This window comes from Bombus affinis, chromosome 10, assembly GCF_024516045.1.
Source record: "Bombus affinis isolate iyBomAffi1 chromosome 10, iyBomAffi1.2, whole genome shotgun sequence".
NCBI lineage: Eukaryota > Metazoa > Arthropoda > Insecta > Hymenoptera > Apidae > Bombus > Bombus affinis.
The window spans coordinates 8,495,903-8,511,319 of record NC_066353.1 but is presented as its reverse complement, the minus strand read 5'-3'; the positions used below and the strand labels follow the sequence as shown (position 1 = coordinate 8,511,319).

The 15,417-nt window shown below is 36.8% G+C and overlaps 1 protein-coding gene and 1 long non-coding RNA gene across 2 annotated transcripts; one reads left to right on the top strand and one right to left on the bottom strand.

Annotated features, from left to right (window-relative positions):
- Positions 1–1,308: 1,308 nt before the first annotated feature.
- On the bottom strand, positions 1,309–2,739 carry LOC126921340 (uncharacterized). The gene is made up of 3 exons (XR_007712295.1): positions 2,175–2,739; positions 1,856–2,063; positions 1,309–1,790 (listed from the first exon to the last, which is right to left on the bottom strand). It is a non-coding gene; the product is annotated as an uncharacterized LOC126921340 (long non-coding RNA).
- Positions 2,740–8,312: 5,573 nt separating this feature from the next.
- On the top strand, positions 8,313–15,306 carry LOC126921389 (serine-rich adhesin for platelets-like). Its single transcript, XM_050732942.1, has 4 exons — positions 8,313–8,466; positions 8,673–9,926; positions 10,027–10,259; positions 10,380–15,306. The coding sequence occupies exons 1-4, from the start codon at positions 8,460–8,462 to the stop codon at positions 13,911–13,913; spliced, it is 5,028 nt and encodes a 1,675-aa protein (XP_050588899.1). The 5' UTR covers positions 8,313–8,459; the 3' UTR covers positions 13,914–15,306.
- Positions 15,307–15,417: the final 111 nt, after the last annotated feature.

The window sequence follows — 15,417 nt, the reverse complement described above, 5'->3', positions numbered from 1 at the left end:
TTTTCAATTATCTTTTTTCTTTCTTAAAAGGCCATACGAGACTCTCTGACGATCGGATAGATCAGATTTTTAGCAACTTTTTCAATCTTTCTAATGTTTGACGCTGACATTTGTTCTCGATTGACGGGTTAATTAGAAAATAGATAGAAATAGCGTAAGTAAGGAACGACGCTTATGTACAGTGATATATGAATGATTTTTTTCTTTTTGAGGTCAGATAAGAGTATCGGGGCGATACTTTCGATAAAATTCTTTTTAACAAAACTTGAAAATCGCCTGATACGAAATGTTGTATTTACCGTCGATGTTGATACTCGATTAGCATACAGATTATCGTTATTTGAATCTTCGAGGTAAATGTAAATATGATATAATATAAAATAGCGCAGAATAATTTTCGTTTCTATCTGATAATCAGTTAAAATATGTAAATTTCCTTCCGAAGAGAAATCATACGAGTCTCTTTGATATTTTCAATGAGCTCCTTTTCAACATTTCGAAACTCTCTGTCATAAATAACGACATTATAGGTTTTATTATTTTGCTACAATAAATTGTCCAACTAGTGAAATCTGTTATTAGACCCGCTCGTTGTGAACGAGTTTCAATAACATATTTTGCTTCTCTAATATTTATCACTGTTAATTTATAAGTTTCTTCTGCTACCGGTACTAGTAGCACTTTCACTCTTTTCAACTTTCTTCGTTCTCGCATGATTGGCTTGAATAATTAACGTTACATTTTATACTGACAATATTATCGAATTACAAATACTAATTACCTATATGACTATTGTCATATATATATGTCGGAGATGGAGAGACACCGGAGCCTTCCGTCGAAACCGGGGAAAAACCCCTAATATTGTAGTTTGGATTCCACCATAGCCGTAGTTAAACAATCACCGTCCTTCAGCCCGATTGTAATTGCCCGCAATCTATGAGAATGAGTTTGGGTTCGAGGTGACAACCAGTCACCGAACGTAGCCGCGGTCAAGGGACGAACATTTTTCTAACAAAGTCATGAAAAAGTCTATAAAAAGAGTCCCGTTGACCGCGGATTCGTTATCGGACCTAAGACTATTGTCATTCGCATCGCGAGTACCTAACCGCCGCAGTTTATTTGTCAAACCTCACATCTCCATACTTGTGTCAATAAACTCTGGATCATACCTTGACAATGGCTACTACTGGTGAAGATTCGTTGCCTGCTCACACCTCCAATCCTACTGGCTCCCCGACATATATATGTGTGTGTATAATATATTTGTTAGCATGGCAATCAATATAAGATATTATAAGATATATAAGGCAAAAAGATCATTTGGATAATATATTCAAGTAATTATATGTTTTACATTTCACATACATAATTAGACATTAGAAAAATACTTTCACTGTTATTATCATTTTTACGATCCGAATATGAATTATCACGTGGCTGCAACTATTAACGCACGCGCTGCAATCATAAAACGCGGATATTTGCAACGTACAAATATTAAACACGTCCAGGTTTTTATATATTCAGAAAACAAAGCAATTCCATAAAATATTCATGCATATTTATCTTTCACCGTATATATTCTTAAATAAATATTCACTGTCTACGAACATTGTATTTAATTAACGTAGTCACGAAGATAAGTCATTTATGTTATAAAAATCAATATAAAACACTAAAATTATGAAAATTCACACTACACAAAATTATGAAAAAAATAAATTAACAAATACACTTTACACAATCTTGTATTCTGGGTCAGCGTTTTTCTTTCGATCGATAAGTATCTGAAAAAATGAAAGAGAAAAACATTTGAACGTATCTTATAGGAAACACGATAGCGTGTACCAACCTTTTATCATAGTCCAATTACCGCAAATCTCAATTTTCTTAAAAATCTAACGTTTAAACGTTCGTTCGGAGCGTATACATTACTACGATGCAAATGTGACTCTATTAACACCGATTAAGTTGACATACAGCTTGCATCGTAATATCCTGGTGCGCGGCTATGCAAGTGGCTTGATTGTGGCGAGTTTGTTGACGACTATCACGTTAATCTAAGAAACAAGTCGATTAGTGATTCCGTATAAACGTATATATATAGTTGGTGAATCGAATAATGGACGTGGAGGATAATAAGATGCGGAAGATAACAACGATACACTCACTTGTTTGTATCGTTTTGCATTTCAGTAGTATTTATCGCGAATGTTCTTTTTCCAATTTCCTTGTTAAGCATGTCACGCGTTGTCATAAATTGTCGTGTTAAGCATAGACACGTTGCTGTCACTTTTTACGTTAAAGTTGAAGCTAAAAGAAATAAGGGTAGTGAAGTTTTCAGTTCGCTAAAAACACATTTTTTGAAATTATTAAACAAATAAAATTGAATATCCGCTTTTGAAATTATGTATTTCGCAATTGCTTCGTTCCGAGAACAGAGAATACTCGTAGTAAATTAATCGTAACAAAAGTTTAATGACCCGCGAAGTTGAAAAATCCACCTAAGTAGGATGCGAGTTAATGTAATAACGCTCGAATAACCACTGTTTAAATGTCGTCGTAATCTCCGTCAAATTGTTTAGTGCAAATTGACGTATTACGTTCTCCTTTCCGAAACACTGCACTGGCCAGAAAAATGAGAGAAAAATCGCGACACTCCCGTTGTCTTCTTAGAACGAACTGTACATTGAACTTTAGATTCTACGCACAATCGTTTCTTGTGTAATGTTTCGATGTACGATGACGTATGTAAATTTTCTTTTATTTCTCGCTGTAACTTCTTCCTTATATCATTGATAACCTTTATGTGTTCTTATAGATAGATGTTATTTGATTAATACATGTATAGTGAGCAATCGGAGTATACGTTAGGTTTCAATAATGACGATTTCTCCTTGGGGAAACGGATTAAAGACCGATTACTCGCAGAACGCAATGATCTCTACGCAATGTTCGTTTACTCGTGGAAATTCATTGTAGCACACATAAATGGCGAGCATTTATTTATTTATTTTTTCATTTGCTTAACAGATAACACCCTTTGAGAAAGTTGATACGCTAGCAAACGAGTAAATATAATACACGCAGGAAATGAACACAAAGTCAAAAAAGATCGCGTAACAAAGATTTTGTACGTCAACGTTGATTTCGCATGGAGGCACATGGAATATCGGATAATACGTGAGATTGCTGAACGAAGCATTAAAATTGAACTAGATTCGAGATATCGGGACGATCAACATGATTATTTAATATTTTAGAAATAAACGATAAGTCGGATATGAGCCTGCGTTGTTTAAAGGTAGCAAGTTGCAGCAAACTTAGAATCGTATTGTAATTGTAAACAATTTTCAGAATTGGCCTATAAATCTTATAGAAGATGAAACGCAGAAAGTTGTCCAACTGTTTAGCCATGATATTTGACACTGAGATCGTATCTTAATTAACGTTGTTGGATTTATGTGGTAGTAGGAGAGCAGACAAAGGAGGGAGAAAGATTGAAGATAATCCATGGAATCTTGGACGTGATAAAGTGGTAGGACTTAAAAGATACAGAGAATAGACCATCGTCGTCCGATCGATCGTTAATAACCGAATTGCTTATTATACCGAAGGCATCATCAACTTCAATACGTAGTTCGTATAAACGAAGCGTATTTTTACAGTAGGTATCATAAACAGGAACATCAGGACGCTTGTGTACCGATTGAAAGAACGAGGCAAGACAGTGAGCTTTGTCGGAGGTGCTCGAAGGTACGAGATTTCTTAAAGGTACAATTATTTGCACGACTCCAGAAAGATTTAAAATTACGAGGTATTAACTTTTCTATCGAGTTAATATAAAAAGTCCTGCACTTTACCGACAAAGCTTCGCTATCTGTACGAAGTTTTAAAAAGACATGGTAATCGCCGTAGGCGTTGCATCGCTTAACAGAACGATGAATCAGCTTTTTACTCTTTATCATAGCGATGGGTTCTTTAGAGAATCGCCTGGGGTAGGTGGATTGCAGCGATGATTGCAGTGGTATGAAGGTGTCAACCATATGTTTGAGATGATGTCAAGGTCATACAGAGTAGCATCCCAGTGGATAAAACAGAAATAACTGTTAATAAGGTGATAACGTTGGCAAATGATTTCCTCTTTGTTCGAACGATTGGCAGGAAAAGCAGATAAATTGTTCTCGATAAGTTAATGGACTAGAGTTCTTTTTGGCGAAATTCGCGTAGATCTGTCCCGAGCTTCGCAAATTTCGACCCGATGATGGCTAGGACGTTATCAGACTGTCCGGAAGAAGTTAAAATGTCTACGCATACGCTGATAAGGTGGACATACAGTACAAACCAGTACAGTCCATCGGTTTCCAGCGAAAGAACGAGAACCGTGTGCAACGTACTAGTGAAATGCGAGGCAATCGCACTGCTGCGAGAAACAGTCGAATTGACGACATGCGTGGGGCAACCCTTACATATTTCTTCCATCATATCGAGTTTTAGAAGTATCCCGAATTTGAGAAAATATCGAAAAATACTTTCGATGAAATTCAAATAGAATAATAACGGGTGTAATCACGACAGAGACGCTATAAACACGTCGTTATATGTTTTATTCGTATAGTCTTACGCCCCGTAACCTTGCTATGTACCAAAATCCATCCCTCGATCAAGACGATCGCTGGCTGTACAAAAATAATTAGTCAGACCCGCAATAATCCTAAAGAATTGTCATAAAATTTAGCATTTTCGCTTTACCGTTATTGTTCAATCCGGCAAATTTTTTCCATGTTCAACGGTCATTTTCACCCGCAAGGGACCGTCGATAGGACGACTAGCACCCATCTCTAGCTCCGTATAAATACTTCCGTCGCAGAACATAACTTAAGTGCTACCATCCCCTCGAACAGAATACATTTTTATTTGTTAATCGTCCTTCACCTTATATTCTTCGAGAAAACGTCGTTGGAATTATTATATTTAAATTGTTAAATCAGTGTTACAATTATTCAACCACCCCTATTATTTTAATCGAAATAGGGTATCGGCTGATTCGTGGCGTCGATCATCGTATCGTAACGAGAATTTACGATTCTCGTTGGCGCGTTATACTGTGAACGCGTCTACCCCCGAAGCGGTCGAACATATGGTTTTTTTTTGTTAAATATGTATTAAATATGTTTTATTTTATTGCCACTATTATTTTGTTTATTTTTATTTATTTATTTAATTCCCATTAATTATATACTGAGTTTGAAATGTTCCACACAAGCTGATAATCAATATTGACCGTCTATTCATCCAAAGGTATCCTTAATAGCGGCTTGAATAACTGGTAATAGAAATGAACTTTGTAACTTTATAACGTTTATATTGATTCATATTAACCTCTAATCAAAAAGGTTTGAGGTCCTCCGCTTAATAGCCTCGTTAACCCAATTTACACGAAAGAAGAGTATAAAGACGCGAAGATTAAAGGAACCATGAAGAAAGAATTTATAAGAACACTGTACTCGTATTATGCTAGTAAAAGAATGGTGTTCCGGAAATGAATTCAAGTGGTTTAATTCCTTCAGCAATTGCGTAAAAGCTGTTTGTAACACATCATCACAGTAGACTGAAAATATGTGCTTTTATCTTGTGTAATTCTTAGAAACGATCGTATAAAAGGGAAAAGTGAATCTATAGTTTAGTTTTACAATTTTATCTTATTTTAATATTACTCTATTTTTTGATCCCATTAATGAACTGCCGAACTGTAATATAATACGGTATACTTACGTATCACAAATAGATAACTTATATCATTGTATCATAGAGAGAGAGAGAGAGAGAGAGATACATGCTCCAAATAATTTTTAAGAACACAATTGAATCTGTAAAACCTAAGAAAATCACAATCTCGTCTATTAAATATTATAACGGATACTATATTTTAAGTATTTCGTATACTTCTACACCTGATGTACAATTAACTCTTCTGTAAATGCACATCCACCAGTCCAATTATCACCTTTTTACTAGAAAATTAAAGAACGTAAAAGTTAGTTTTAGTCGAAGCTTCGTATGCAATTTAACTAACGTTAAAATAATTTTCCACAAGACGATATAATTAAGCGGAAGATTTATGCACTAAAATAGACGAGTGCCCTGAATGAAATAGTTCTTTTATTCTACTCTTAACATCGTACCATATCTCTCCTAGCGCGATGACCCGACAGAATGTTCGTTGACTTTCGGTACGAAGAAAGGTTCTGTCCATGAAGATTTTATTATCAGTCGTAGTATCTTTTCCGTACTTTTTAAGCATCTTTCCGTAATAACATGATTTTTTCTTGCTTAACGGGGAATTCCGTTGCAATTTCACAGTTATCGATATCTGACTTGCTGCGAATGTAAAATCAAAAACAACGACCAACGGATTAATTTATTATTAGTATTAATTTAAAGCGCCGCTAATGATGGCGTATTAATAAACGTCGTGCATCCATTGCTTATCCTCGTCTCGTCGCCTTCGATGAAAAACGAGAGAAATTAATCGTGGAAGATACCATTTCCCTTTGAATGAAAGATACCGCTTTAAGAAACTTTTAAAGTAGAGATTTTTAACTGAAAAATTCGAATAAACAATTTCTGATTACTTTCTGTTCTATGAATTTATATTTGATACAAAGGTTCTCGACTGTTATAATTTCCTAGACACTACTAATTATTGAAATTTACGTCTTGGCGTTTATTAAAGGGAGCGAGCGACAGAGAAATCTAAGAGAAAAAATGGCAAACGCTAATCTCTTTAAAGTAGTCAGGTAACAGGGGTCTTACCTCGGAACGCAGGAAGCCACTGATACGCCTTATCGATATCAGCTACGCTGGAAAACCAACAATGAGAAGTCTCTGGGGTAATTTCCATAGTTAGTAACTTTGAAAACTAGTACAGAAAAACCAACGAATGACCTATTATTCTACTGGGCTATCGGTTTCGAGACACCGCAAAATATTCTCCATTCCTTCCAAAAATTTTGTCCACAAAATCTGGCCCCTCTCTCGAAATAATGCAATCGTTACAAAAATTCTGTTTATTGCGTTAATTCGTATAACCTGATAGCTCGTAAAACCAGTTTTGGTTGATAAAACGACTCTTGTCATTGGCCGGAGTTCGTAAAAGATTCTCGAACTCGCACGAAAGTAAACGCGTCTCGTGCTATACCAAGGTATGAACTGTACACGAATGGAGAACGAAAGTGCTGAGACAGAGATATGGGGCACGACTCTACTAGCCTACTTTTACCAGCCTCAATTTCACTAACCTACATCTACAGCCCACGACCAACTTGAGAGTTTCGTTTCGTTTCGTTTTCACTTTCGCTGACCGCAACGGTCGTCCTGACCCGACCCAACCGAGATTTCTATTAACCTAGCACACGCTTGCCGAACAGATCTCTCTCTGTCGCACCGAGGAAACTAGAGTGTCCTGGGTCAGGATCACGTTCACTTTCGCCGCTTGCACGCTCTCTACTACGGCCACTTTCGATTTCCGTCACTTTCGACTCTGCTCTCGCAGCTCGTTTTGTTAACACTTTGTCGATGGACTTAAACATTGTTAATTTTAGTTTTGAAAAATTAGCATCATTTTCCTCGAAGGAGTCAACAGATCTCGTAGGAAATAACGTTGATTCACGTTGGTCGATGTTCAATTTATTCGGAGTCTCATATCTTGTATTCGTTTCTTGTATTTTGATGGTGAAATTAATTTTGGGAAACAATGCACAGCATAATAGCGATTATACTTTTAGATTTCACAAGTATTGTAATTTAGATAAAAATAAGAGGAGCATCATGTAACCGTGCAACGTTCTCCTTCTTCGACGCCTGTATTATTGCAACCTGTCAATATCTACGAATAAATGTATCGAGCTATAAATAGTCTTCTCACGCGTGTACCTAATAAACGATCACTGATAAGAAACAAACGTAGTCCTTTTAGTTGTAAATCGTATATCTTCAAATTATTAGAAAATTAAATATCTCTGAATTAAATTTAATTCAATTTTACAGTTAATAATTTTTCATGGCATCTTCTATCACGGACGATAGCATTGTTTAATCGAGTTTGATTGAAAATAATAAAATTATATACTATATTTATAACACATAGATTCGAGTATGACTGCCACATCATCATGATAAATCGTATTTAATTTACCATTCCAGGAATCGGCGTGGAAGTTACGTATGAACGATTTCGGATACCTTCTTTTTTAACGCATAACGATTGTTTATGGTACGGCAAAGTATTACATGAGAAATGAGATGAATCATCGTAATAATAGCCATAAATTTTTCGTGATAAGAAAAATTTATCTGGCGTCGACGTATAAAAGGACCTCGAAAAATGTAGCCTATCAGTAAAGAAAGAGTGTCAACGTGTCGTCGAGAATTGTATCTAATAAAAGTTTCAAAAAATGAAAGGTAACGCTGAGAAATCAAATATTACTCGAATGGGTGAAAAAAGTATCCTAAATTAATTAGAAATTTATTTTTATATCTATCAGACTTCGAAATTATTTTTCCATTCAGTAAACAGAGTTCAAAAAAAAATTAGCTTCTTTTGTATAAAAAAAAAATGATATCGTCCAAAGCATCACTAAAAAATAATGTTTTCTTACGATCGACAGCCATCATCAATATCCTCCTCGTCTCTTCGATCCTTTATGTCTATGGCGCTCCTCTCGACAAATCAGAATGGCTTTCTGCGATCAGAAAGCTCAAAAGAGAACGAAACCTCGAGGAAGAAAATCCACTCGCATGGCTGCACAATTCGAATATAGAAAAGAGTGCGTCGAACTCTGACTATCTGCAATGGCTTCTTCGAAACTCGAAACATCGTGACGTGAAACACAGCAATAAAAAGCATGAAAAACATTCCATTCCCTTAAACCTACTACATACAAAAAACAAGTCTGATTCATCGGACAGATCCGATTCCGAGCAAAGCGAAATGATCTCGTTTAGGAAGAAGGACACCCGAGAGAAAAATTCAAACGAGGAAGAATCTGTGGAGAAAAAGTCCGGCAAACTGAGTATTCGTAAAAGGAACTCTGACGAAGAATATTCTCGCGAACGAGACTCTCATAAGCGGAAATCTGATGGAAATCGTCGTCGTAAAAAGGATCGTCTTGAAAAAAGTTCTTCCGAATCGTGGAGTTTAACGGATGAAAGCGATTCCTCCGACTCGAGTTCTGCCAGTTCCTCTGATAAATCTAATAAGAAACACCAGAAACGCCGTGAATCTAATTCCACAGATAGAAAAAAGAAAGATGATTCGCAGGTAAATGACAGTGATAAAAGTTCAAGTTCCAGTTCTTCGTCAGAGTCTAGCAGCGAATCATCTTCCAGCGAAGAAGATTTCAAGGAATATTTAAAAAAATCATTAAATGAAAAGAAAAACTACAAAGAAATAAAATATGTACTTAAACATTATAAAACGAACGTACAGTACAGGAAACTGTACGAATGGAACAGACGTAGGTATTTGGAATGGAAGAGAAAGATAGACTTGAAGAAGAAAATAATAAAAGCAAAGAAAAACTTAGATACGGATAAATTAATGAGCATTTGTAATATATTAGAAGATAGCGATCAGCATGAAGATCAAATAAGAAAATGTGTAAAAGATTATTTGTCTACGAAAGATGAATTTAATTTTGTAACAGATCTGTCGTTGATTCGTCTCCTATCGTCTGACGAGAATAAAGTTAATAAGTCTGTAGAGATAGAAAATGAAAGTGGTTTTGAAATAAAAGTTTTAATTGAGGATGATTCACAGCCTGGTGAAGATTCGAAACAAGCCGAAACTGTGATCAAAACGATTGATAAAGTAATCAATGGAGGTGGAATTTGGAAAGAAATAGAAACTGTCAACGTAACGGGTAACGTTTATATTTATATACGTAATTAATGTATTATTATTATTAATGTATTATCGTTATACGCTCAGTATAATATTAATCATTTTAATTTCGTAAACAGATGATGAACAAGCAGCTGTTGACGGAGACAATGGTTCCGATAAGGAAGAAAAATTACCCGGTAAAGGCAAGACAAACACAGCTGAAGCAACTGGTAAAGGACAAGCAACAAACTCTACTTTTCGACAACATAAAGTTATTTCAGCGGGTGGACAGGAAGTAGTGATAGAATCTGGTTCAAACTCAGGATCAGTTGTAATTGAAGGAGGAATCAGAATTTCGGGCAACACCGAGGTAATAAGACAAGCAAGCGATAGCTTAGATAATGGTAAATAGACTTTTAGCGATAGCAATAAGCAGGTACATTCACAATACACCATAATAAATACTAAGTAACGATGTTTCTCTTCACAGACAGGAAACGCAAACGCGAGAAATTCCAAGGATGCTGCGAACGAATCAGAGGACTCAAACGCTCATGAATCTGCAACATCAAAATCCGAAAAGGCAACTTCTCGATCAGCTTCGCAAAGCGAAGCTTCTAGAGAATCAGAAAATCAACGTACAACTGAACCTTCCAGTTCTAAATCAAAAACAGCTATTGATGACGCTCCCTCCAGCAATGATCGTGCTACGATTAGACCAAATAACTCTTTAGGTGAAAGTTCACCATCTAGCGGTGGTGCCAGCGGATCAGAGGATTCGAATATTAACGAATCATCAACTGTGGCATCTCGACAAACAACTTTAAGGGCTCGACAAACAGCGTCACGAGGTCAACAGGCAGCTTCTCAATTAGCTTCACAAACTGGAGCATCCAGAACCTCAGAAAATGAGCAGACAACTGAAGCATCTAGCTCCAAATCTGAAACGGTTGTCAGTGATAATTCATCCGGCAATGATAATAACACGGATAAACCAAACGATGCTTCGGATAAGAGCACAGCACCCGGCAATGATACAGGTGAATCGAGAAAATCAGTTTCACAAACTGGACCGCTGTCTAGAGCATCGAACAACGTTTCAAACGAAGAATCTACCACTAATGCTGGCGAATCGGGAGATTCGAGCGTTAGTCGATCAGCGACATGGGGAGTAACATCGGTATCTCGAACGGAAGATTCTGAAGTAACACGAAGACAACAGGCTATTGAATCGTCGACTGTCAAACCAGTTAACAATGGCAGCGTTACATCCGAAACAGGCAACGGTGTAGATAACGGTGAAACATCCATCGATACCAGCAAACAGGCATATGCTAGTGCCAACGAGTCTAGTACATCGAGGAACGAAGAAATACGAACGTCTACGACTCGGAGCGTAGATTCTTCGTCCACGATGACATCATTGCTGGAAATTTCAAGTACCAAATCTGAAACTACTACTACCAATGGCAGCGTCGATGTTTTCAGTAACGTAGATGACGGTGGTAAACCTACTGACAGTGCAGATGCACAAACAGATTCAAATACCAGTGAATCTCCAACATCGAAGGCTAAAGAAACGACATCACCTGCTTCTCAAACAGAAAATTCTGCACAGACAAATGAAGCATCGACTTTGAAGCTGAAAACTACTCCTAGCGATGATAATACTGGTCTATCGAATAATGTAGATATTACAACTGATACAAACGATGTTTCAAATAATAGTGGAATACCTGGCAGTAATACTGGCAGTAAGGACGATCATGCTACAGCGTCGAATGACGAGCAAACAGCATCATCTTCGCAACCTGAAACTTCTAATGTTACAGATGGACAGCAGGAGATTGAAACGTCAAATCAGGAGTCGGAAACAACTCGTGTAATTACCGATGGTAATGAAACGATTACAAACAGTTCCAATGAGCAAACGAAACCAAGTGCTAGCGAGTCTTCAACGTCAGATACAGAAGCAGCTTCTGTTTCTCAAGCTGAAGGAAGTTCTAATGCGACGCAAACGGTACAGGTGACTGGAACATGGAACTCCGATTCAGAAACGACGAATAATGCGGAAAATACAAATAATGCAAAGGGTACTTCGAATAATAGCGGAAGATCAACTAGCAGTTCTAATCGACGAACGGATTCAAACGATGATGATGGATCCATCGCAACAGAAAGCGAAGAAACAACAGCTGCTAGTTCTCAAGTCAATGGTTCAACTGTAACAGGAGAAAAACAAGGCAGTGAAACATCAAGTACACAAGCGGAAACCAATCTTAGTAACGACAGTGCCAACGCTATTACCGTTACTGGCAAAAATCCCAATGTTATCACCGTGACTGATGACAGTGCCAATAAAAGTTCGGACGGCGATAATTTAATCGCAAGTATTAGTTGGCAAACAGATTCAAATGCTCAAACAACAAATTCGAACGATAGTAGGACTAGTACGAGAAGCGTGCAGAGAATATCTCCCTCTCAAACTGACAAATCTATCGTAAGTGGAACAGAACGATCGACTGAAACAGCGGATACTCGGACAGCTTCTACCGTCGAATCTTCTAACACATTAGATGGTTCGAACATTACGATTATTGTTATTAATGGTACAGAGAATGATGGAACATCTGCCAGCGTTGATAGCGAAACAGCAAATTCTAATAGCAGTGAATCAGTAACCGCGAGAGCAGAGAGTGAAACTTCTACCGATTCAGATGGAGGACTTGCCACTGAAGAATCATCTTTAAAGTCAAAAACTACCCAAACTGATAATAAGATTAATACATCGAGCAACATAGGCGAAACAACTGAAACGGAGACAACTCTAAGTAACGAAGAAACCATTTCATCTACCGATGAAAGTAATGGGCAAACAGACTCAACCGTTACCGAATCCACGACTGTAGAAAACGTACGAACATCGGCATCTTCCTCTCAAACTGAAGGTGATTCCAGTGGTCCAGTGGAAACAGAACGGTCGGTCGAAGCATCCGGTGCTCGAACTGAAGCAGTTGCTACTGACGAACCTGCCGGTACATCAAGCGGTTTGAACACTACGATCGTTGTTAACGATGCTACAGATAGCGAAACATCAACCGGTGCTAATAGTGGAACATCAAAGAGCGCCAATAGCGAAACGACGGAGTCCAGCGCTAGCGAATCAACAGGTTCTACTGCTAATGAATCGACAACAGCAGGAGGAGAAATAGATACATCTTCTCCAAGAAGCGAAACTTCTACCGCGGCAGGTACAGAAGTTGCAACTGAAGAATCACCTTCGGTGTCAGAAACAACAATAGCTGACAGTAACGTTAATGCATCGAGCAGTAATCGTGTGGGAACAGGTGAAACAGACGCTGCTGTAAATAACGAAGAAACGTCTACCAACGAAAACGATGTGCAGACAGATTCAAGTGCTACTGAATCCATAACTTTAAAAAGCGCACGAACGACATTGTCTTCCGCCCAAACCGAAGAGTCTAGCGTATCCGAAATAGAACAATCGACTGAAACGCGGAGCGTCCAATCCAAAAGAGTTCCTACTAATAATAGTATCAATAATATGTATAATAATAGTAGTACTAGCAGTGGTATTTCGGAGATTAACGAAAAATCAACGACCAGTCTCGGCGAAATAGATTCAAGTCCCAGCGAAGCTACAACTTTGGAAAACACTCAAACAGAACCATCCATCGTCCAAGCTACCGATACCGTTACAAAAGTAGCATCAACAACTGAATTGCAAACTCTGCAACTAGAAATCATTCTTACTGATGTCAATGGCACTGTATCGGATTCTTACATAGTTGTACTTGATAAAAACAGTAATAATACAGATAGTATCTTGGATATTATTAACAGATTACCTAACAGTAGCAGCAAACAAACAAATTCAAAAGTTAATAAATCTGCTACTTTAGGAGATGCGGAAATATATAACACACTCGCTTCAGAAGCAGTCCCATCGGTTCAACCGAATACCAATGTAAAACCGGAATCTCCTATAGTAGGGATAAATTAGAAATGATTAGAAGAGATGTAAAAATACGTACGTCGATACCGACGTGTGGTAAAATTGTATTATTATTCGTTAAAAGTTACTTGGGATCTCTCGTCGAATAATTTACTAATTAACAATATCGGTGAATCGATAAAGAAATAGTTACAGGTTACAGACTTGCCTTTTATAATTTCATGATTTTACGTACAATTATCCTCGAACAGGGTAATCAGATAATTTCTAATTTGAAGATTTATTCGTAAAGATTTCATTTGTTTTATTACGAAACTTGTTCCTTGTTTAAGAGAGTTTAACTTGTGGATTATGCGAAACATCTGTTGGTAGATACTAATAATTTATATAAATACATAAAGAGATCTAAGAGATAAAAGGAATTTACTAACGTTTTTAACTGGCAACTTGTGACTTGCAAAATTTCTCTAATAATACTGGTTGAACTCTGCGCAAAAGATCCCTGATGGAACGACATAAACATTCTTTAAACGTTGATTTCTATACTTAATAATACAGAATCGTTAAAAGAGTTATCGTTTGAAGGAAAATACTATACCGTTAACTATATTACGATATAATTAACGATCGGAAAGATTATTCAAATTTATTAGGAGTCAGCAATCATTAAGAAAACCTTACGTCATGCATTTCGGTCAAATCTTTCAGATATTCGTTGAAAAATGATGACTTGATGTAACATATATAAGTAATAAAGATCATAGTTGTAAAGAAAAAAAGCGTATAATGTTTGTCATTTCATCACATGATATAAGAGATAAACGGTGACGCTCTGCTGTTGAACGACTTGATTTATGGAATTTACGATAATAAATACCCAAAATGGTCGTTCCTTTCAACCATTCGCAGCAAAATAATATCTTGAAAAATATTCAGAATGGAAATATTTCATTAGAATATTTTACATTTTATCAAGATAAACGATACTACGTACGATGAACGATAAAACGATACCAATATATCAAGATAAACGATACTTTTCTACTTGCTTATTTTTTCCACCGCAAAATAGCGGTGTAAAGCTTCGAACAGTCTGTATCGATTCATATAGTTTTATTAAAAAGCCGAATTACAAACATTCGATAAGTCTGTTAATTGGCGACTATTCGCCAATACGTATACTGGGAAGTGTCGTCGAATTTTTGTAATCTTCTTATCGCAATGCTTAATTACGTATACGAAACGTAGAACAATTCGCTTTAAATAAAATTTTGTACAAAAGGAAGAAATACCGACCGCTACATAGCACTCTTTAGGATAACGGCGATTACTATTTCTATGTGTACGCGTATACATGTTACATATACGCTCGCTTGTACGATACGAATAATTTTTATACGAATAAACGATATTCCAATTAAGGATCTTTACAGATTTAAATGCTAAATAACGAAAAATGAAATAATACAAAATAATGAAAATTATGATTTTTCCCGATCGAACAGCCGTTCTAAAACACTGTCTCGTTGCCATTGTCGGCCACGTAACGGAT